Below are 24,730 nucleotides of genomic sequence, written 5' to 3'. Positions count from 1 at the left end.
AAACATACAAGGGAATCACCATAAGGTTAACAGCTGATCCTTCAGCAGAAACTCTGCAAGCCAGAAGGGAGTGGCAGGACACATTTAAAGTGATGAAAGGGAAAAAACTACAACCAAGATTACTCTACCCAGCAAGGATCTCATTCAGATTCAACAGAGAAATTAAAACCTTTACAGACAAGCAAAAGCTAAGAGAATTCAGCACCACCAAACCAGCTTTACAACAAATGCTAAAGGAACTTCTTTATGCAGGAAACACAAGAGAAGGAAAAGACCTACAATAACAAACTCAAAACAATTAAGAAAATGGTAACAGGAACATACATATCGATAACTACCTTAAATGTAAATGGATTAAATGCTCCAACCAAAAGACATAAACTGGCTGAATGGATACAAAAACAAGACCTGTATATATGCTGTCTACAAGAGACCACTTCAGACCTAGGGACACATACAAACTGAAAGTGAGGGAATGAAAAAAGAGATTCCTTGCAAATGGAAATCAAAAGAAAGCTGGAGTAACAATTCTCATATCAGACAAAATAGACTTTAAAATAAAGACTATTACAAGAGACAAAGAAGGACACTCCATAATGATCAAGGGATCAATCCAAGAAGAAGATATAACAATTGTAAATATTTATGCACCCAACATAGGAGAACCTCAATACATAAGGCAAATGCTAACAGCCACAAAAGGGGAAATCGACAGTAACACAATCATAGTAGGGGACTTTAACATGCCACTTTCACCAATGGGCAGATCATCCAAAATGAATATAAATAAGGACAAACGCTTTAAATGATACATTAAACAAGATGGACTTAATTGATATTTATAGCACATTCCATCCAAAAACAACAGAATACACTTTCTTCTCAAGGGCTCATGGAACATTCTCCAGGATAGATCATATCTTGGGTCACAAATCAAGCCTTGGTAAATTTAAGAAAATTGAAATCATATCCGACCACAACGCTATGAGACTAGATATCAATTACAGGAAAAAATCTGTAAAAAATACAAACACATGGAGGTTAAACAATACACTACTAAAAAACCAAGAGATCACTGAAGAAATCAAAGAGGAAATCAAAAAATACCTAGGAACAAAAGACAATGAAAACACAACGACCCAAAACCTATGGGATGCAGCCAAAGCAGTTCTAAGAGGGAAGTTTATATCAATACAATCCTACCTCAAGAAACAAGAAACATCTCAAATAAACAACTGAACCTTACACCTAAAGCAACTAGAGAAAGAAGAACAAAAAAACCCCAAAAAGTTAGCAGAAGGAAAGAAATCATAAAGATCACATCAGAAATAAATGAAGAAGAAATGAAGGAAACAATAGCAAAGATCAATAAAACTAAAAGCTGGTTCTTTGAGAAGATAAACAAAATTGTTAAACCATTAGCCAGACTCATCAGGAAAACAAGGGAGAAGACTCAAATCAATAGAATTGGAAATGAAAAAGGAGAAGTAACAATGGACATTGCAGAAATACAAAGGATTATGAGAGATTACCACAAGCAACTATATGCCAATAAAATGGATAACCTGGAAGAAATGGACAAATTCTTAGAAAAGCACAACTTTCTGAGGCTGAACCAGGAAGAAATAGAAAATATAAAGAGATCAATCACAAGCACTGAAATTGAAACTGTGATTAAAAGTCTTCCAACAAACAAAAGCCCAGGACCATATGGCTTCACAGGCAAATTCTATCAAACATTTAGAGAAGAGCTAACACCTATCTTTCTCAAACTCTTCCAAAATATAGCAGAGGGAGGAACACTCCCAAACTCATTCTACGAGGCCACAATCACCCTGATACCAATACCAGACAAAGATGTCACAAAGAAAGAAAACTACAGGCCAATATCACTGATGAACATAGATGCAAAAATCCTCAACAAAATACTAGCAAACAGAATCCAACAGCACATTAAAAGGATCAAACACCATGATCAAGTGGGGTTTATCCCAGAAATGCAAGGATTCTTCAATATATGCAAATCAATCAATGTGATACACCACATTAACAAATTGAAGGAGAAAAACCATAGGATTATCTCAGTAGATGCAGAAAAAGCTTTTGACAAAATTCAACACCCATTTATGATAAAAACCCTGCAGAAAGTAGGCATAGAGGGAACTTACCTCAACATAATAAAGGCCATATATGACAAACCCACAGCCAACATCATTCTCAATGGTGAAAATGGAAACCATTTCCACTAAGATCAGGAACAAGACAAGGCTGTCCACTCTCACCACTATTATTAAACATAGTTTTGGAAGTTTTAGCCACAGCAATCAGAGAAGAAAAAGAAATAAAAGGAATTCAAATCAGAAAAGAAGTAAAACTGTCACTGTTTGCAGATGACATGATACTATACATAGAGAATCCTAAAGATGCTACCAGAAAACTATTAGAGCTAATCAATGAATTTTGTAAAGTAGCAGGATACAAAATTAATGCACAGAAATCTCTTGCATTCCTATACACTAATGATGAAAAATATGAAAGAGAAATTAAGGAAACACTCCCATTTACCACTGCAGCAAAAAGAATAAAGTACTTAGGAATAAATCTACCTAAGGAGACAAAAGACCTGTATGCAGAAAACTTCAAGACACTGATGAAAGAAATTAAAGATGATACAAACAGATGGAGAGATATATCATGTTTGGATTGGAAGAATCAGTATTGTGAAAATGACTATACTATCCAAAGCAATCTACAGATTCAGTGCAATCCCTATCAAACTACCAATGGCATTTTTCACAGAACTAGAACAAAAAATTTCACAATTTGTATGCAAACACAAAAGACCCCAAATAGCCAAAGCAATCTTGAGAAAGAAAAACGGAGCTGGAGGAATCAGGCTCCCTGACTTCAGACAATACTGCAAAGCTACAGTAATCAAGACAGTATGATACTAGTACAAAAACAGAAATATAGATCAATGGAACAGGACAGAAAGCCCAGAGATAAACCCATGCACATATGGTCACTTTATCTTTGATAAAGGAGGCAAATATACAATGGAGAAAAGACAGCCTCTTCAATAAGTGGTGCTGGGAAAACTGGATAGCTACATGTAAAAGAATGAAATTAGAACACTCCCTAACGCCATACACAAAAATAAACTCAAAATGGATTAAAGACAAAATGTAAGGCCAGACACTATAAAACTCTTAGAGGAAAATATAGGCAGAACATTCTATGACATAAATCACAGCAAGATCCTTTTTGACCCACCTCCTAGAGAAATGGAAATGAAAACAAAAATAAACAAATGGGACCTAATGAAACTTAAAAGCTTTTGCACAGCAAAGGAAACCATAAACAAGATGAAAAGACAACCCTCAGAATGGGAAAAATATTTGCAAATGAAGCAACTGACAAAGTATTAATCTCCAAAATATACAAGCAGCTCATGCAGCTCAATATCAAAAAAACAAACAACCCAGTCCAAAAATGGGCAGAAGACCTAAATAGACATTTCTCCAAAGAAGATATACAGATTGCCAACAAACACATGAAAGGATGCTGAACATCACTAATCATTAGAGAAATGCAAATCAAAACTACAATGAGGAGAGGCCACGATAGTGAGAGGCCCGCGCACCGCGATGAAGAGTGGCCCCCGCTTGCCGCAACTAGAGAAAGCCCTCACACAGAAACGAAGACCCAACATAGCAATCAATCAATCAATCAATCAATCAATAAAATAAATCTTTAAAAAAAAAAAAACTACAATGAGGTATCACCTCAGACCAGTCAGAATGGCCATCATCAAAAAATCTACAAACAATAAATGCTGGAGAGGGTGTGGAGAAAAGGGAACCCGCTTGCACTGTTGGTGGGAATGTAAATTGATACAGCCACTATGGAGAACAGTATGGAGGTTCCTTAAGAAACTAAAAATAGACCTACCATATGACCCAGCAATCCCACTACTGGGCATATACCCTGAGAAACCCATAATTCAAGAAGAGTCATGTACCACAATGTTCATTGCAGCTCTGTTTACAATAGCCAGGACATGGAAGCAACCTAAGTATCCATCAACAGATGAATGGATAAAGAAGATGTGGCACATATATACAATGAAATATTACGCAGCCATAAAAAGAAATGAAATTGAGTTATTTGTAGTGAGGTGGATGGACATAGTCTGTCATACAGAGTGAAGTAAGTCAGAAAGAGAAAAACAAATACCATATGCTAACACATACATATAGAATCTAAAAAAAAAAAAAAGTTTCTGAAGAACCTAGGGGCAGGACAAGAATAATGATGCTGACGTAGAGAATGGATTTGAGGACACCCGGAGGGGGAAGGGTAAGTTGGGATGAAGTGAGAGAGTGGCATGCACATATATACACTACCAAATGTAAAACAGATAGCTAGTGGGAAGCAGCAGCATAGCACAGGGAGATCAGCTTGGTGCTTTGTGTCCACCTAGAGGGGTGGGATAGGGAGGGTGGGAGGCAGGCGCAAGAGGGAGGAGATATGGGGATATATGTATATGTATAGCTGATTCACTTTGTTGTACAGCAGAAACTAACACCCCATTGTAAAGCAATTATACTCCAATAAAGATGTTAAAAAAACAAATAAAAACCACCTAAGAATAATTTAAAAAGAAACAAACAAAAAAACTAAACAAAACAAAAAACCCTCCAAAAACAAGACAGCAGAAAAGAATAGAATGGCAAGTACTCGTGGATATTTAGTTTTGTGAAATTTTTGTTTGTTATATCTGTATTTCTTTGTCTCTGTAACCAGATGTCCATGTCTCTATAATTCCACGTGTGTATGATGTTCTGCTGTGTTGTAATGAAAAAGTCTAATTGTGTGTGGAGAGCAAAAGGGATTGAAAAACATGGGCTTATGGGATATGAAGTCTGAGCTCCTTAACCAGGCATATAAGGCCTTCTATGATCTAAACCCTTGATGACCCCTAACTCTCAGCACTGTCTTGTCCACTAATTTAGAACTGCTTAGGTGGTTTCACCTAAGACACCGAAATTTTTTTCTTTCTTTCATCTTTGTGCCTTTGCTCACGTTGAACCCTCTGCTTGGACGGCTGATCCTACCGTCTCTTTGCCTGGACAACTTCTACTCATCATGTAAGCCTCAGTTTAAGAAACATCTATTCCAGGAATCCTTCCCTGAACGCTCCAGGGTGGGCTCGACGCCCTGCTCTGACCTTTCATAACATTCTGCAGACTTCCGTTAACAGGGTAATAATGCTGTAATGATTTATTTACGTATTCATTTCCGGCACTATTCTAACTTCTTTCCGTGCTAGTACTATTTTACTCACCTTTGTATCTCAAAGGAGAAGCACAATACCTGGAACATACTGGCACTCAGTCAATGAATAATTTTTCAAAGAATAAAGGAGCGAAGTAGGCAAAATAAATTAATCCTCTATACAGACAATACAAGTGCATGGCGGACTCCGGCCACCGGAGGGCGCCTTGCACCGGGGCTGGTGCGCAGGCGCGCTGGGAGGGCTGGCGCCCCGGCGGCGGCAGCGGCGGCGGTGTGGGCTGTGGTCGCGGGAAGTGAATGGTTTTACCCAGAGGGCCCTGCGCCGCCTTTCTCCGCTGGCACCGGAGCTGCTCCCTGCTCCTCCTCCCCGGCCATGGCGTTCACGTTCGCGGCCTTCTGCTACATGCTGGCGCTGCTGCTCACCGCCGCACTCATCTTCTTCGCCATTTGGCATGTGAGTAGCTGGGGCCGGGGAAAGAAGGGCGAGGTGGCGGCGCAGCCTTTTTTCGCCCCGGGCCCGTGGTCGGGGCGGCCACGGCCCTCGGAGGTCCGCACGCCCGGGAATGGTGCCAGGCCGGGGCGGTGCCGGCCGCGCGGCCAGGGCCCTGCGCGCCCTCGGTCTGCGAACCGGGGGCTGCAAGTCCCGGAGGAGCCGAGGCGTCCGGCGGCTGGCTGGCTGCGCCCGCTGTGTCCCGGCGCAGGCCGCGCGCGCCGCTACTCCTCCCTCGCCGGGTGGGGCGGCCGCGGTCCTAGCGGGCCCTGCGGGACAGCGCTTCGCTGGCCGGCGCCGCATCCCCGCGTTCCCGCGTCCCTCGGGAGATGTCGAGGGCGCAGAGGGGCGTGCTACGTGCTGAGCCGGAATGAAGTTTGCCGAAATATTATTATTTAATGCAGATTGCCTTTGTTTTCTGGTGTCCACAGGAGTGTGGCCCAAATGAGGTAGTTATAACCTACTTTAGATAAATTTCCAGCTCTACTTTTCAGGCACTTGTTGGGTGCTCTTCAGGTAGAATCACCCCCCCGCCCCCGGCATTGTCTCCTGGTGAACTTTGATGCCGGTTGAATTGATTACTTTGTTGACCGTTATCTCCGAACTTTCCCCCTAAATCATACTTTGACCGACAAGAGTTTCTCGAGAGACTTCCTAGCCACCTCTGTGTTCGGAGTAGCTTGATTTAGTAGAGGTAGTTTTAATTTGATTTTGAAAATGCTCAGAAACCTTACGCTTCTCTAGGATAATTTTTTTTTTTTTTTTCTTTTACTCACATCATGTTACAGGACAGAAGCACATCCTTACTGGTCCCTGTAAGGAACAAGTTAAGTTCCCTGTGAAATACAAGAGATTTTTAAGGATTCCTGTTTCTCTAACACAAAATTAGAAGCAGCCTTTTGGACATCAGCATTCATTAAAAATGTATCTTATTTTTGCTCTGCCCTCCATATTCTAGTACCTTCTGGAATATTGGTCTTAGTTTGAATGATTGGGCATGTTCGTGCTCATGTAAATTTTCAGTCAGGTTTCATCATGCCCATAGCAGAGCTTTGTTATGGAGCATACAGGGGCAGAGTGATTTATGTGGCAGCAGTGTCTTGTGCAAAAAAAAAAAAAAAAAAAAAAAAAAGTTTCTCAAATCCATTCCCTTTTGCCAAGGAGTGTAATTACATTTATAATTATTTGAAACCCAACTGCTTGTGTAGTGGGGGAATGCTTATGTAGGCTGCTCCCTCAAAATGCTTTGTCAGTAGGAACCCATAACTTGAAGAGCATTTTGGGCTCTTCTTTGGTGGAATAAAGACAATAAGTAAAGATAATTGGGGATGCAAACTAGCTCTGCCTTAGTAAGCCTCTGATGAAACCGAAATGTGTGGTTCCCTGCCATTTGTAGATGAGGACTTAATCACTTCCTGCTTGATGGGCACTCTGTTTTCTGAGCTGATGAGGATTCTTAGAAGAGAGCTGTGGATGGCTTACATTTTGGACTAGATTGTGTTTTGCTAAGAAAACCTGAACTGCACTTTAAAGAAAAAAATGGGTAATTTAAATGAATATGTGTTTGGGTGAAGTAGATGATTTTAAGTCCTGTTACAGAATTAAAAATTTGTTTGTACTCCACAGATTAGTGGAGAGCTTATATCCTTAGGGATTTCTAGTATTTCAGAGGATTGTGCATCCTTTGGGAAAAAATAGAAAATTCTAAATAAAGATATAGTTTTAATTTTTCTGTTAACTATGTAACCTTCAGTTTCTTTTCTTTTTTTTAAACTTTTATTTTTTTTATTTTTAATTTTTTTAAAATAATTTATTTTTGGCTGCATTGGGTCTTTGTTGCTGCGCGCGGGCTTTCTCTAGTTGCAGCGATCCGGGGCTACTCTCCGTTGCGGTGCGCGGGCTTCTCATTGAGGTGGCTTCTCTTGTTGCAGAGCATGGGTTCTAGGCACGCGGGCTCAGTAGTCGTGGAGCACAGGCTTAGTTGCTCCGTAGTATGTGGGATCTTCCCAGACCAGGGCTTCAACCTGTGTCCCCTGCATTAGGCAGGTGGATTCTTAACCACTGCGCCACCAGGGAAGTCCCCGGTTTATTTTCTTAGGTCGTTTTAAGTATCTGTCAGAAGACTCATCTGGAAATTTCAAGTATAAATTCAGAAAATCCAGTTTATGTTAATTGTTGTATGGAGGATTTTTTTATGCTGATGGTTACGTCTGTCAGTTTAGTCCTAATTCATGTGATTGATGCTTTTTGGAGAATAGAGTTGGGAGCATAGATTTGTTTGAAAGCTAAAAATGCAGAAGTCATTCCCCAGAGATGTGCATCGAATTTGAAGGTATCCTGAATTGTGTAGTTTGCTACCTTTAGGGATTTTTGTTTGTTTGTTTGTTTTGTTTTTGCACTTTTGTGGAAAACTTTGTGAACGTCCTTGTCCAGACCCACAGTCACAGAAGATTTGAAAACCACTAGTTTAAGAATCTTTTCAGAAGAGTTTTGACAACTCTAGCTTAAAGCACTCAAACAGAAACCCATTCAGTAACATACTCATTAAAAGATCCTTTGAAATCACCTGAAGAAACCGTCCAGTGGGAAAAAAGTTAAAGCACAAGTTTCATCCTCTGCTAGTAAATTGGATCTTGTTATAGGGAAGTAATTGTATTTGAGATCACAGGCCTTGTCTTAAATGTTATTACTAAAATGCATTGGGAATATATCACAGCTAATGTCAGGTGATTGACTGATTATATCCATAAATAATCAGAAATTAGCATCTTCTAATTGTACATTTATATTTTTAACACTTATATGTGTTAGGCGTCATTAGCAAAGGACAATGCCTTTTGGTGAGTTCTGTACTTTTTTTTTAAGCATAGGACTATTTTTTCCTTTTCCCCCCCTTTCATTCAGTAAATATATATTTTTTTAAATTTATTTGGCTGCGTCAGGTCTTAGTTGCGGCAGGCGGGATCTTCATTTCGGCATGCGGGGTCTTTCGTTGAAGTGTGTGGGCTCAGTAGTTGTGGCATATAGGCTCTAGAGCGTGCAGGCTCAGTAGTTGAAGCCCGGGGCACATGGGATCTTAGTTCCCTGACCAGGGATCGAACCTGCATCCCCTGCATTGGAAGGCGGATTCTTAACCACTGGACCACCGGGGAAGTCCCATTCAGTAAATATTGATTGAACACTTATGTAGGTGCCAGGCACTATTTTAAGCCCTGGGACATAGCAGTGAACACAGCAAAAATCTTTGCTCTCATGGAACTTACATTTTAATTATTTTCCTTCTATTTCTGCTTTCATTACAGTTTTTATTAGGCCAGGTTGGTAATTTTATAAAATTCTAGAAATTTTTAAAAACTCATCTTTTTATGAAGCTAAGAATTTTAACAGGGTAAGCCAGTATATTAAAAGCTAGAAATATATGACTTCAGTGATTGCTGGTAATACTGAGTAGCACTGTCTCACATATAAAAATACTAGTCCTAACCCACCAGAGGAAGGGCAGATTAAATTCTTTGTCCCCTGGGTGACTGGTGGCAGCAACTAAAATAGCTTTCCCATAAACTTGGGGCCTTTGGCTTCTTATTTTGACATAAAAAGGGGTGTGTCACCCCTATTTGATTTTTAGTGCATTTTGACTTTGAAATTCTGTGTTCAGTGACCTTAAATGTTAAAGCCACGGGCTTCCCTGGTGGCGCAGTGGTTGAGAACCTGCCTGCTAATGCAGGAGACGCAGGTTCGGGCCCTGGCCTGGGAAGATCCCACGTGCCGCGGAGCGGCTGGGCCCGTGAGCCACAGTTGCTGAGCCTGCGCGTCTGGAGCCTGTGCTCCGCAGCGGGAGAGGCCGCGATGGTGAGAGGCCTGCGCAGCGCGATGAAGAGTGGCCCCCACTTGCCACAACCAGAGAAAGCCCTCGCACAGAAACGAAGACCCAACACAGCCAAAAATAAATAAATAAATTAATTAATTAAATGTTAAAGCCACATTTCTTCTCAGTGTGGACAGAAACATTCTTGATTCTTGCTGTTTTTTTTTTAATGGTATGATATAAAATTTTTATTTATTTACTTATATTAAAGTATAGTTGATTTACTCTTGCCATGCATTTTATTTATTTATTATTTATTGGCCACGCCACATGGCATGCGGGATCTTAGTTCCCCGACCAGAGATGGAACCTGTGTCCCCTGCAGTGGAAGCACGGAGTCTTAACCCCTGGACCGCCAGGGAAGTCCTTGCAATGCATTTTAAGTGGATGAGATCTTTCTCCCCTTATCATATTTATAACTGTTTCACTCATCACACCATGAGAAGCTGGCCTTACCTGGGCTTTACCCTTCTTCAGTCTTTAGTTTGGTGACCAAATGAAAGGACCTGCATGTGGTAGGAATATACAGAGGACATGAAAGGAGGTCAGATTGATCATTTTTGCAGTGCCCTTAAACAGGCCTGCTCTTGCCTATGTGGTGCCTTAAGGCGAATTAGAATAAGATGCCTCTTGAGGCAGAGGATTAGAAAAGTCCTCCCTCCTGAATAGCCCCTGGTGCAGAGCCCATGCCAGGGTGCTTGGCAGCAGAAGTGTGCCTGGCATTGTGCCCCCACCTGGCCTTTTGTTCTGTGCAGAAACTGCAGTACTGTATGTGGTGATCCTGGCTGTGAAGTTTAGTAATCTCTTAGTGTTCCTTTATTCTGAGGCTATTTCTTGAACTTCCAAATCGAAGCAGGACCGTGCAATGTATGTGTTTAGGTATAAATGGGAACAAATTGAAGCATACAAGTCCATTTCTAGTGTCCCGCTGAACACTGTGACAAGGGAGGGACATGCACAGATGATTAAAAACACTTCACCCTGAGGGGCACACAGTCTAGTGGGGGACACAAACCTGAACTTAAATCCTGTCCTCCAGTATGAGAAATGCCAGCCTGATAGTGTTATAAAGCCTTGTGCTATGTGGAGATTAGACAGGCGTGCAATTATTTCTGCCCAAGGGAGTTAGGGAGACCTACAGGGAGGAATTGACATAGGAAGAGTGTTTTTTTAGGATAAAGAGGAGCTTCCGTACATAGTTACGGCTGGGGGAAAGACTATTTCAAGCAGAGAAAATAACTTTAGTGGAGGCATTGAAAAAATTAAAAATTGAAGATATTTATCACAGTGATATCAGACCATTTTAGTGATAACAATATACAAGTGTTTTCAGTTCTTTGAATGTGATTCTAGTTATTTATTAATTACCATATATTAAGTTTACTGTAAACTGGTACATATAAAGTTGCTACACTTATGCTTTTGTCCTATTAACTTTATTCAGTTATGTTTGATGGGGCAGGTTTATTGCTGCTTTTTATTAAAGTGAGCGATCCTAACTACTTTATTTTTATTTTAGATTATAGCATTTGATGAGCTGAAGACTGATTACAAGAATCCTATAGACCAGTGTAATACCCTGAATCCTGTAAGTTATAATATAGGCTATTTCTCTAGATTTTTAAACTGTTTTTGCTTTTAACTTGATATAATTTGAAAATGGCCAATATTCTCAGTAGCATGATAAATTTGTACTTTTTGAAGTAGGCAGAATTTTAAAAAATATTCTTTTTCCTGTCCTGCTTGACTATTCTATTATTAATCTGCTGGTGATCTTGTCAGCTGTCATACTAACATTCTTCCAATCTGCTTTTTACATTGTCGGCCAAAGACAGTTGAAAAGGTCAAAAAGATTAAAAGAGTCAAAATTGCATTAAAGGTGTGTACTGCTTTTTAGTTTAATGTTTTAATGCTACATTCATTTCATGGGGAGGGTTAGGGCATTTGTATTTGTAAACTGTTCTGTTCAGTGTGCTTGTTCATATGCCTGTTGAGGTTTATGATTTCATGAAATTTCATATTTTATGCAAATGTTTGCTTGCTGGCCCAGTCAAGTAGGGAAAGCTGTTAAATGCTCATGCATTTAAAAAAATGTTATAGCCATAGGCACTTCGATATTAAATTATTAGGTGCAGTGTTTGAAAGTTGGTTAACATGAAGTGACTTTAATAGGTGAGATTATTCTTTTGTTGTAACTTACTCTGAGGGAGTTTGTAGGTGGAGTCTTTAGTACCATATCTATTTTTATCTTTGGTTTTGTCTATTCTGGAATTTATTTATTCTTTCAGCAGCTGTTTATTCAGAGCCTTTTAGGTGGATAGCTCTGTTCTTAGGCTCTGGAATCTTGCAGTAAGGCTTACCTTTGGATTCATGCTGTCAGAATTTTGTGGATAACAATTTGTATACAAATGTCTACATAGTTATTTCTAGTATATATCCACTCTAAGTTTCTAAAACAGACCTGTCTTACACTAAGTTCTGAGCTCTTCTGGATTTAGTTATAATGTGGCCCCATTGTGCTTAGGGGTTTTATATATATATTTGACTTCATTTAGTTTACAGGAAGATTCTCCTTTAGCCTGTAGATTTGATTTTTGCCTAACTGGTCAGAAGCTGAAAGGTTTTTTGTAAGAAAGCAGTGAGTATGTCTTCAAGAAATAGAATGTAATAATTCATCTTTAAAAATTACTTAACGAAGATGAAAACATATATAGACTTTAGTTGTGTAAAACTGTAAAGCACTAGCATGCTAGAGGGATTTTGTTTGGAAAGGGTCTATAAAGTTGGTTTGCTACTTTTATCATTGTTTCCTAGATAAATAGCCATGATGGAATAGATTCCTGGTTTGTCTTTAAAGAACTGCTACAGTAAGACTTGATGTAGGTACAATTAAAAGTATTAACTTACTGTTTCTCTACTCTTATGAAGCAAAATATGAGATGAATCTGCTTTCTCACTGGAAGGTAATAATGTTCATTGTAAAACATCTTAACTTACTGTTTAAACTAATTGTTACCAAGAAATTAAGAAACTGAAATTTCTCCTTTTGATGGCTGTTTATTAATAGTATTCTATCTGCTTTGGCTTTTCATTACTTCAAATAACCAAATGATGATGAAGATGATAATAGCTGAAATCAGATGAGGGGTTTCCTGGGTGCCAGGCTCTGTGCTAAGCATCTTTACCTGGGTTTTTTCATTCAGTTTTCATGACAATCCTAAGAGGTGAGTATATTATACTCATGAATAGGAGAGTAAATTGAGGCTTAGTGAGGTTCAGGCACTTTGCCCAGGGTCACACAGCTAACATAGAGTCAGAATTCAAACCCAGACAGCCTGATTTTTTTAGGTTCAGATTCTTGTATTTTCCTAATTTACTATAAACTTAAGAGGGACTAATTTCATTTTAAAATATAGAGTGTGATTTTTGGCTTTTTTTTTAATGGAAAGAAATTCTTACTTTGTGCTTGGGACATCCTAATGCTGCAGTGGATTAGTGGATTGGAAGGAAGTTTCTACACCAGCACAAGTTGTGTTTTGGATAGGGTGCCGATAATTGGCTTAATAGCAGTGCATCTGACAGTTTTCCCTATTGAAAATTTGTTTTGACAGTTCTGCCAAAGTATGGGGGAAGACAAATACCATTATATTTAAAAATGTGAACCTTAACTACAGAATATTATGATTTGCATGTTTAAGTACTATCATTTCAGCCATATTTGCATGAGGTGTTTATGGATACTAGTTTTTGTGTAAATGTGGGTTCCTAAATGGAATCATTTTGTGCCACTAATGGGGAAATTTCATGATTAAAGAATGATTGAAGAGGACTGGTCTTTATGAGAGATGCATAGTAAAAGTATCTGGACTGTTTTGAGGAGAAGGGAGGGAGTGTGGCATTTGTTTCATATTAAAACTGGTAGAGTTGCAGATTATCTTTATTATCACTCTTATTAAAGAATATTGTTTAAGAGCAGTAGGGATCATGCTTTCAAAATCATTTTCTCCCCATACCCTAGTCTGGAAAACTTGGATGATGATTTGTATTGTTAGATCACTTGGTTTTAGAGGGCCGAAATAGGCTCATTATATTTTAAAGAAAAATCTTGTAATTTAAACTAGTATTATAAACAGCAGCTTCAGTGGAACTCCTAATAAAATGTATTATATATTTTTCTTGGTTTGTCCTGGTTGTAGTCTTTGTGTTCCAAAGATTTTCCTATAGATATTTTCTTGTTTTCTTGCAGATGTTTAACTTTGATCTTAATTAAATGCTGGCTTAACGGTCCATGTTATTTACATGTTTATATATATGTGCAGAGTTTATCTTGTTATTATATTACTTAAATTTGTAGAAAATATCTGGTTAGTGGTATAGATTAATTGGTTTTACTGGAATTTTATTTAAAATAGTATTAATTAAAAACTTTGCTTTACAGCTTTGAATGGGAAAAGTAATTCGGGAGTACTAGAAAGTCGACTTGAATAAGTAATATATTATTTCTACAGCTATAGTTTCCCCTCAGGAAAGATCTGATGGGACAGTGCAGCACATTTGAGAAACTGGCTTTGCAGCTGTGACTTGTAGGAAGCTCTTTGGCTGAAACTTGAAATGAAAGGTTTTGGTATTTATATTTAACAGAGTCATTAGGCTGAAATCTGTAGGATGAGAAAGATAATTTAAAGTAAAGCATGAACTCTTGGTCATTTTATAAAAAGCGTTTTGCTTGAACTCATTTTTCCTCACTTAATACTACCTGCTATCAAAAGATGTATTTTGTTTTTGAGTTCTGAGCTTCTACTGGTCTGCTGTGTTTGTAGTCCTTCATTGGAGAAAGCAGGCTGAAAGAAATAGGAAGGCCTTGTAGGAATGGGAGCTCAGGAACCGGGAGAATTCCAATTTCGTGGTTCAGATCTTAGTCTTTTCCCTCCTACATTGCAGAAAGCACATCGTTTGCATCTGTGCATATTAATGTTCTTTCCCCCCGACTGTGCTGAGATTATTGGCTGTTGGCTTTCCATTGAAAAATTACTTTTGTGGTAATGTGATGTGGTTTGCTAAATATTGTATATGTAACATCCCTGGTTTCTGTTTAAAGGCTTAAAAACATTAATGTGTAAACTTCTAAAGGGGAGTTTTGTTTTTGTGGATTTTTTTATATCATGTTGCATGTGATCAGATATTTCATTTTTGTATTTTCATCATTCTTGAATGGTGGAAAGAAAGAATATTCTGAGTGATTAGCAAATAACTGTGAACAATCTGGGTGGTAACTTTGTATAATTTAACCTGTTGCTCTAAGAGTTTGGGTTTTAAATTTTAAGTTATATCTTATTCTTTTAGTGCAAGCTATATCCTCTGGTCAGTTGGCATATAATCTTGCTTTTGTTCAAAAGCTTAATATGGAAATAAAGCTCAGTAGCATCTTTCATTTCTGATTCTAGGAAAACAGTGATTTTTCATTATTGAAACTTAGTTGCCACCTGCTTTCCAAATTAGCAGTTGATTTAATGCCAAGGCATTTTGATAACTGGCTTGTGTTTTTCTTCCAGCTTGTCCTTCCAGAGTACCTCATCCATGCTTTCTTCTGTGTCATGTTTCTTTGTGCAGCAGAGTGGCTTACACTGGGTCTCAATATGCCCCTCTTGGCATATCATATTTGGAGGTAATATTTAGATACACTTCTAATACTTTTCCTAATTAAATTTTAATTATACTGTGGTTGATATGGTTATCTTACGTGCTAGTCACCTAAACAAAAGTAGTTGGCATTTATTTTTAAAACCACATGGATGCACAAATAACTGTTTTAATACCTCTTATGGAGCTTATGTTATTATTCTTTAAAGGGTTTTTTAAAAAGTGAGGTATAACTTACATACGATAATGTGTGCACGTCTAAAGTGTACAGCTCAATGGATTTTTACATATGTATATGCCTGTGAAACTACCGCCCAGATCAAGATATACAGCACTTCTAGCCCCCAGAAGAGTCCCTTGTGTCCCATTCCAATCAGTTAGCCCTGTACTTTCACAGGAGAACCAGTGATCTCTTGCAGCTTAGATTAGTTTTGTCCATCTTTGAACTTCATATAAATCAAATTGTACAGTGTGTGTCTAACTTCTTCCTCCATGTTTACTTTGTGAATTTAAATTTGGTTATTTATAAAAGATTCATATTTCATAACTTCTAAATGTTATATCTGATCTATATAGCATTAGAGTGTTTTGTTTTAGATAGGCATGTCAAAATCTCATTGCCCTTAATTTTAGGACATACATACGGAAGAAGTATTTAGGAGTAAAGTGGTTTCACATCTGTAACTGTCTCTGAAATGGCTCAGAAAAAAATGTACGTGTATTTAGAGAGAGAACAGAAAAGAGAAGGACAAAGCTGTGTGGTAAATGTGAACATTTGGAATATCTTGGTGAAGTGTTCTTTATGTTAAAATAAAAAGTTGAAAGAAAAAATTGTATTTCCTTTTTACAGTTATTCTTAATTTTCTTGGATTTCTGAAAGTGTAGAGGAGACCAGATATGACTTGTTTAACCTTGTTCTCTGTAGGGGCTCCAGTTTTAAAATTAAGGTGATAAAAGGAAAGAACTCCACCTAGAACTAAAAGTATGCTTCCCAATGTGGACCACCTCTCATTGTAACAAATATTATTTGAGAAGGAGAATGCTCCTTTCCATCCTGAAGGTTAGCTTCCATTCTGAGTGGCTAATCAACTGTGTTTATTACAGGTATATGAGTAGACCAGTGATGAGTGGACCAGGACTCTATGACCCTACAACCATCATGAATGCAGATATTCTAGCATATTGTCAGAAAGAAGGATGGTGCAAATTAGCTTTTTATCTTCTAGCATTTTTTTACTACCTATATGGGTAAGTTTAAAAAACAAAACGAGAATATGATTTCACTTTGCTGCCAGAAACATTTGCAGGTGTTATGGTCTGAATACCTTAAAATCCACTTGAAGAATAACTCGTGACTTGAACGGTGGTACTGGTAACGGCACAGTGCACACCAGCAAATTCACACACATTGAATAAGCTGGTACTTGTCAAGGCAGCCAACTGATGTGCAGTCAGAGGCAGAAAGTTGTGTCAGGGATGCCGCTTCCAAAGTCTCAGACAGTCAGTTAAGGACAGTCCTCATTCTCCATGGCAGAGCAAGAGGATATGGCTGTGTGCGTTTGCAAAAAAGTTTCTGCTTGGCTTCAGTGTCTGTCTCAAGATTATGTTTAATTTTTCTTTATCATTCTTCATAAACTGTATGCTCTACCCTTTATTTTCTGGTTTGCATGATCCGAATGGGATGAAGGAAAGAAAAGTTCTATCATATAGGATGCTGCAGTTATTTATTTTTTTTAATTTTCTATTTATTTTTTTGGCTGCATCGGGTCTTAGTTGTGGCACACAGGATCTTCGTTATGGCACATGGGCTTCTCTCTAGCTGTGGCGCACGGGCTCCAAAGCGCAAGGGCTCTGTAGTTTGTGGCAAGCGGGCTCTCTATGTGAGGCGCACAGGCTTAGTAGTTGTGGCGCGCGGGCTTAGTTGCCCCAAGGCATGTGGGATCTTAGTTTCCCGACCAGGGATTGAACCCGCACCTCCTGCATTGGAAGGCAGATTCTTAACCACTGGACCCCCAGGGAAGTCCCGATGCTGCAGTTATTGATTTTCCTCCCTTTGTACTGGGATGGACTCATATCATCATTCCTCTAGGTTAGGGTTTCTTGACCTTGGCACTGTTGGTATTTTGGGCAGGATGAATCTCTGCTGTGAGGAGCTGTCCTGTGCACTGTAGGATGTTTGGCAGCGTCCCCGGCCTCTGCCCACTGGATGCCGTAGCTTCCCTCTGCCCCAGTCATAATAACCAGAAATGTCTCTAGACGTTTGCCACATGCCCTCTGTGGGGCAGAATCAGCCCTGGTTGGGAGGCACTGTTCTAGGTGTACTGTAGGTGGGGGAAGACAGCTGCTTATTAAAACTAGAAATGGACACGGGCAAGTGTGGAGTTATAATTTTTCTTTAAGCTTTATAAATACACTTTTCCCATTTTTTATTGATAAATATTCAACTGGAGAGGAATTTCCACCTGATTGTCAAAATATGAAGAAAATTAGTTGTATTAGATGAAATTTTGGAAGTAATTAAGTTTCTCTTCCCTCTCCTTTCTGTTACTTGAAAACTTGCTTATTTCTTGTTTACATCATACTAGTTTCCATTATGGAAAAGGGTGAAGTGCTAGACTTAAATTTATGGAAAGTGTATTTTTATGCTTTTAGATGTTATATTTGTGAAAAATGAGTGTCCGGTAGTACACCTAGAGACGTTCATACATGAAACAAAGATAATGAAAAAGTTCTGAAAAGTGAAATTCCATGTGTCCTTTTAATTTCTGTTAATTTTCAGTTTTTAGTTTCTATAATAAGTGTCTGGAACAGTGCTGGCATATAGTAGGCACTTAAAACATACTTGTTGAAAGAAGGAAAATAAATGAATGCTTGAATAAATGATAAAATTGGAGATGTAGAGTTGTGGGAAAATGTTCACCAGGAGATGGTGGCACTACATCATTCATTTGTTTTGAATTGTCTATCAACACACATGCACACACACACGAGTCCAGGCGGGAGGCCCAGCCAACACAGTGCCTTGGCTGAGGAGAAAGAGAAGGGCAGACACCCAGTCTGGGGGTCATATCAGCCAGGAGCCCCCATAAGAGCAGCAAACTAAGTCCCAGGCCTATTGATGGAGGAGGGTATCACCCCCCACCTGAAAGGCCTTTCTGAGAAGAGCCAGGGACAGCCAGCTGTCTGCACGAGGAGAATGGAAACAATCGCCCAGATCGCGAGAGCCCACAAGTCCACTCTGTCTCCATCATCTGTCCTCAGGCCGAGCACCAAGACCACTGACCCATTGGGCCCCCTCCCAGGCTGTCTGTGAACCTCTGTGAGCCCAGCCCTTACAATGAAGCCCATTGTCTTTCTTTAAAAAGCAATAGTAGAGACTTCCCTGGCAGTCCAGTGGTTAAGCCTGCGCTTCCACTGCAGGGAGCACAGGTTTGATCCCTGGTTGGGGAACTAAGATCCCGCATGCCAGGCAACGGGGCCAAAAAAAAAAAAAAAAGCAATAGTAATGGATAAGCATCATATTTAATCTGTGGTCCATCCAGACAATGGAATATTATTCAGAGATTAAAAGAAATCTATCAAGTCATGAAAATACATGGAAGAAACTTAAATGCATGTTGCTAAGTGAAAGAAGCCAGTCTGAAAAGGCTACAGACTGTCTGATTCCAAATATATGATATTCTGGAAAAGGCAACACTATGGAGACAGTAAAAATATCAGTGGTGACCAGGGATTAGCAGGGAGGGAGGGATGAATAGACAGAGCACAGATAATTTTTAGGGCAGTGAAACTATTCTGTATGATACTCTAAGGGTGGGTACGTTTGTCAAGCAAATATACGTTTGTCAAAACCTGTAGAATGTACAACAGCCAGTGAACTTTAATGTAAACACTGGACTCTAGTTAATAATGATGTATCAATATTGGTTCAGTTGTAACAAGCATACCACACTAATGTAATAAGGGAAACTGTGTGTGTGTGTCTGTCTGTATGTCTGTCTGTGTGCTGGGAGCAGGAGATCCATGAGAGGTCTCTTTACTTGCAGCTCAATTTTTCTGTAAACCTAAAACTGCTCTTTTAAAAAGTCTATTAATTAAATAATGATAACAAAAAATAGTCTATCAAGTTTGCACACCTCCTTGCTTTGTATTTCCGTTTAGACACACATGCTTTTGAACCATGCCTCTCCCACCTTGCCCTTCATGTAGGATCAAATGGTTATTGCTTTTTATTTTGCTTGTTGGTCCCCTTTTCTTTTTTAACCTTGCTGCTATTGCCTAGAGCCTTTCTCTAATGGGAAAGTGCCTTGATTGATCATTCCTTTCTGTAAAATGGGGATAATCGTACCTACCCTACTTCCTAGGACCTAACAGAAGGCCTGGCATGAAGTGAGCCCTTGGAGATGCTCACTCCTATTCTTAGACATAGCTCTGGAGCAGTGTGCTGTTGGATTGCTTCTCTAAGCTCTGATCCCCATTAAGCTTTCAGCTGTGCTGTTCTTGCTAAAATTGGAAAGGAAATAGGGGACAACTACAGCACATGCACTGAGCCAATCCTACCTTAGGCAAAAGTCCATAAATGCAGATTAAAATCATACTGTGAACTTGTCATTCATTGGTCTTCCCATTTTCTGTGATGGTGTGATATCACAAACTAGTTTGCTATATAAAGCAGACTCAACTTTTTGGTGCTCTGAGTTTTTATAATTAGGAATGTTTGAGTTAATAATAGCCTTTTTCTTCTTTTCAGCATGATCTATGTTCTGGTGAGCTCTTAGAACAACACTCAGAAGAACTGGTCCAGTTAAGTGCATGCAAAAAGCCACCAAACGAAGGGATTCTATCCAGCAAGATCCTGTTTCCAAGAGTAGCCTATGGAATCTGATCAGTTACTTTAAAAAATGACTCCTTATTTTTTAAATGTTTCCACACTTTTTGCTTGTGGAAAGACTGTTTTCATATGTTATACTCGGATAAAGAATTTAAATGGAATTACGTATAAATTAATATAAAATGATACCTCTGGTGTTGACAGGTTTGAACTTGCACTCCTTAAGGAACAGCCATAATCCCTTGAATGACTTCATTAATTATTGACTGTCCTTAGTCCATTGGAAGCTTTTGTTTATAGAAGTTGTAGGGCTCATTTTGGTTTTATTGAAATGCCATTTAATTATAAATTAGCTGTAGATATCAGGTGCTTCTGATAAATTGAAAATATATATCTGACCTGTGGAAACTTCATAGGTTTCCTCATCTATCATGTAGGTGATTATATATGGATGCATTAAAAAAATGAGTGGGATTTTTTTTTTCCTTTGACTTGAAATATTATCCCTGTATATTGCATGAATGAGAGATTTCCCATATTTCCACCAGAGTAATATACTTGCTTTAATTCTTAAGCATAAGTGAACATGATACAAAAATATATGCTGACTTACTTGTGAAGAATGCATTTAAAGCTATTTTAAATGTGTTTTAATTTGTGAGACATTACTTATTAAGAAATTGGTTATTATACTTAGTGTTCTAATCTGGTGGTAAAGATATTCTTAAGAGTTTGCAAGTACTTTAGATTTTCAAAACTGAATGAGAGAGAACATTGTATAACCGTCCTGCTGTTCCTTTAGTGCAATACAATAAAACTCTGAAATTAAGACTTATTTTCAGTGCATTGTTTTAAAGATTACAAATAGCTATTCTTAAACTTGCTTATTCCAAATAAAGACATATCACTGTCAATTTTTTAAAAAGATAGCAGAGTATTACATTTTTTTTTAAATACCATGCTTGGATCTAAAAAGGAAGAGTTTTAAATGGTTAAGCACGTTACCTTCTTGTGTCACTTGACAAGATTCATAAACACTGTTGGCACAGCACCATCATTTTTCTTACCGGTTAAAAAAAATTATTGTGAAGCTTAAAATGTTTAAAATATTTTTTTCCTTTTTGAAACAGCATGTTTTAAGGTAAAATGACTTATAAGTTTGGTTTTTTTGCTGCTGCTTGTAAGGCAGGTAAATTATAATTATGGCTTGCCTGTTTCCGTAAGCATTCTTGTGCTTTATTTGGGATGAGGAAGTTAAGGCAGTTGAAAATTGTTTAAGTGGTTCAAGGTTTCTTCAAGGATCAAAGAAAGAAAACCATAGGCAGAAATTCCACATAATGATCAAGGGAGTTTATGGATGTGTCTGTGGAAGTCTTACTCTAAGTACCCCTTGAATTAGACGTTGCACTGTTTTATTCTCTACTAGTGAAAAACTGCCTCTCCACCTTTGGGAGAATGGCTGTTACTGTTTTGAGATTGGGTAATGGGGGTGAATACGTTGAAGAAGAGGACGTAGAACCAGAAGAGTGAGGAGAGTCCAACCATTTCATAATGAGAGACGCTTTAAAGACCTTGTCTTTTGTAGTCTGGAGCACGCTTCGAGGGATCATCAGTTCATGCAGTAAATTGTTTACTGAGCCCTTGCTAGGCACTGAAGACTCATGATCTGAGTATAAGCAGTAATTCAGTTTCTAATCCACCCAATTCTGCCAGCTTGCACTCATTTTTCTTTCTTGTTCACAAGAACTTTTGATCATGAGAGACTTGGCCAAGTCTTCTGTACTTCACATAGGTTCCCTGGGGCAGTTACTTTTGTATTCCTGTCAAAGGATTTTCATGAGCCCTTGCTGTCTCTTAGCAAACACCACTTTCCTTTATAAGTTAACATACTTTTAATAATGTATTCCACAATACTCTCCAGGATTAATGCAAGGTTTACTGCTTGTAATTTGTGGAGGCCACCTTCTCATGCTTCAGAAATTAGATATGTAGTCCTTAGCTGATTCCTCAAAAATGACTGACAATTGAGGTTCCCCCATCTCAGTGGTAGATTGTTAGTTCCTAGGCATGTGATTGGGTACCTGGATGCTCTCATAATATCTACTCATCTTTACCTTTTCCAGTGTTTTATGAAATTAAGTCACTTACTAAGAGAAAGCAGAAACATAATATTTGCATTTGATAGTATCCCACTTGTTCTTTCCCTTGCTCTGAGTTTGCTTTGTTCCCCCCATTAATCTGGTTTGGGTGGCCCTAGCCATATTTCTACTTCTGCATGCCCAGCTGAAAGGTAGTTAGCCTGGGTTTGTAATCCTTTCCAGCTTTAGTCAGACTGCACCCTGTGTAGCCACAGCTGTTTATTTAGGAATTCTTTTTTCCCTTGTTACAATTACTTTTGCTATTGTGTGTTTTGATTTATCTTTAAGAGCATTCCAACTCTCTGAAACCATTAGTGTAACACACTGTGGTTTTTATCTGTATCAGCAACTCCTTGCTGTTGGTACAGATTCTCCTGCATTAAAAATCTTATATAACAAATGTAGTCTATTTAGCATTTATTCTTAGTAACAATACTATATCATGCCATCATGTCCTATTAGTGTTAAGGAGGTATAGGGGTAGAAACTTACTTGAATGCCTGAATCTGAATTTTATTAACAATGTTTGATGATTTTAACTGATAGTACCCACTCCCTATCCCAGGATAGAGGAGAGTTGGGTCACAGGCTGTACATAAACTGCTAATTTGTTTGAAGTTTGAATTACTTTTCATGGGAAGGGGGTAGTGATAGGAAATGACCAGATGATCCACTTTTGACACATACCAGGTATTACTGAAGCATTTGAGAAGCCTCATGGATTACACCATGAATTGCCAGACCTACCAGTCAAATTTAGATACCCAGGTAATGGTCTTACACAAAGCAGCAGAGTGCATGGCAGTTTGTAGTATGTGTCTTTTAAAGCCTGTTCAGTATTTTCCAGCTTGAGGACCACTTATGTTAATAGCCCTCATCTTCTCTGCAGATCAACAACATATTTTGAAAATGTTTCAGATAATTGCATAGAAAGGAAATAAGAGATATAGATACACTTTGAAACTAGCAAATTATTTTCGTTGATACAACACTTCTCTTTTCCTCCAATTATATATATTTATGGAACAGTGTTCATGGAATATTATTGCCATAGTACAAAGAATGACTTCTGTGGATTTCTTCTGGTGGGCTTTCATTTCGGGTATGAAATAGCATAGCAGCATCAAGCCCATTAAAATAATCTATTTAAAAGTTTTCATCTAAGTTACTTATTTAAAATGTGCATCTCTCAATAATCAGTTGTACAGTATAATTGTAAATCAGAAGTTTTGACAGTGGAAATATTTTAAAACAACACTCTTTTCAAAGGGGAAAGATAGATAGTAATGTCAAATAATTTAAGCTCTTTTGCTCAAACCAGTCATTGATCTGTGGTCAGACCAGCAGCTAATGAGTCTCTGGCACTAGTATTATAGCTTAGCAGATGGTTCTGAACTAATACTCTGGGGCGATGCTAAGAGAGAAAATGGGGTTCTGGATATGTTGAATAGCTTTCTTAGAACAATTTTACTTTGATTAAAATTAATGGTTTTAAAGCTAAATGTCTAAAAGGAGTAAACAACTCTGTAGCTTGTTCTGCTTGTTCTTGGAAAATAGTATTAACCACCTAAGGTGATCTGTGGGATGGGAGTGAAGGTTTTACCCTACTTTAGTTTCATTAATGCACATTGAGGAAGATGTAGAGAACACCTTGACATGGAAAAGAATGAATAAGTTAACGTTCATCATACAGTGCTTTCCTAAATTTCTTTGGTTATCATGTTCTTATATTCTGGAGAAGAAAAATTTCTTAAATAATAAATTGATGACTAGGTAGATCTTAAAACTACTAAGGGAAACACAGAATATAGTTAGCCATCTGTGCTCATGGTTTGTTAGATTTAAAATCTAAGTTAACCTTAATGGTGCTGTACACCATCCAAAGACAGTGCCCTTATGTTGTCCTGCCTTCTTAGAGCTTGCTTGCTTGATTTTGCTTTTGTATATTTAATAAAAACTGTCTCAAATGTTTCCTTGTGTAGTTTGTGGATAACAGTTGAGTTTGTGTGTTGATTCTATTTCAGCAACTAACTGGCTTGTGTATGACCAGGATTCTAGCTGGTCTCTCTGCCTCCCTTCCCCAATTGTTTTGGGGGCTGTCCTGCAGATTAACCAGAGAAAATGCTTTTCCAAGAATGTTGGAATTACATGTTATTAAACTTAATTGGATAATTATATTTGAGTAGTGGCATCCCATGTTTCTTTGTTATGGAATAATTGATGTTTTTCCTTATACCTAGTATTAAAATAGTTTAGTCAAGCATTTTAAATGTGGAACGCTTAACAAGCACTTGCAGTGGAAATTAAGAGATGCATGCACTTTGAAAATTCAGTTGATTATTAAAGGATTTGATTAGTCCATGCCAATATTTGTCTTCCATTTTCTTAAGTATTCATGAGTAAGCTATATGTTTATACTGGGAGAAAGCTAATACAAGATTTGGTAATGTCAATTTCAATGACTGTTT

General features: G+C 38.3%; 1 protein-coding gene across 1 annotated transcript; it reads left to right on the top strand.

The window, feature by feature from the left end:
* The first annotated feature begins 5,562 nt into the window (after nucleotides 1–5,562).
* CNIH1 (cornichon family AMPA receptor auxiliary protein 1) lies at nucleotides 5,563–24,439 on the top strand. Its single transcript, XM_007192881.2, has 5 exons — nucleotides 5,563–5,752; nucleotides 11,173–11,241; nucleotides 15,206–15,318; nucleotides 16,398–16,541; nucleotides 20,044–24,439. Exons 1-5 carry the CDS (start codon nucleotides 5,672–5,674, stop codon nucleotides 20,069–20,071), a joined length of 435 nt encoding a protein of 144 aa, XP_007192943.1. The 5' UTR covers nucleotides 5,563–5,671; the 3' UTR covers nucleotides 20,072–24,439.
* Nucleotides 24,440–24,730: the final 291 nt, after the last annotated feature.

Source organism: Balaenoptera acutorostrata, chromosome 3 (assembly GCF_949987535.1).
Source record: "Balaenoptera acutorostrata chromosome 3, mBalAcu1.1, whole genome shotgun sequence".
NCBI classification, from domain to species: domain Eukaryota; kingdom Metazoa; phylum Chordata; class Mammalia; order Artiodactyla; family Balaenopteridae; genus Balaenoptera; species Balaenoptera acutorostrata.
This window is presented reverse-complemented; position numbering and strand designations above follow the sequence as displayed.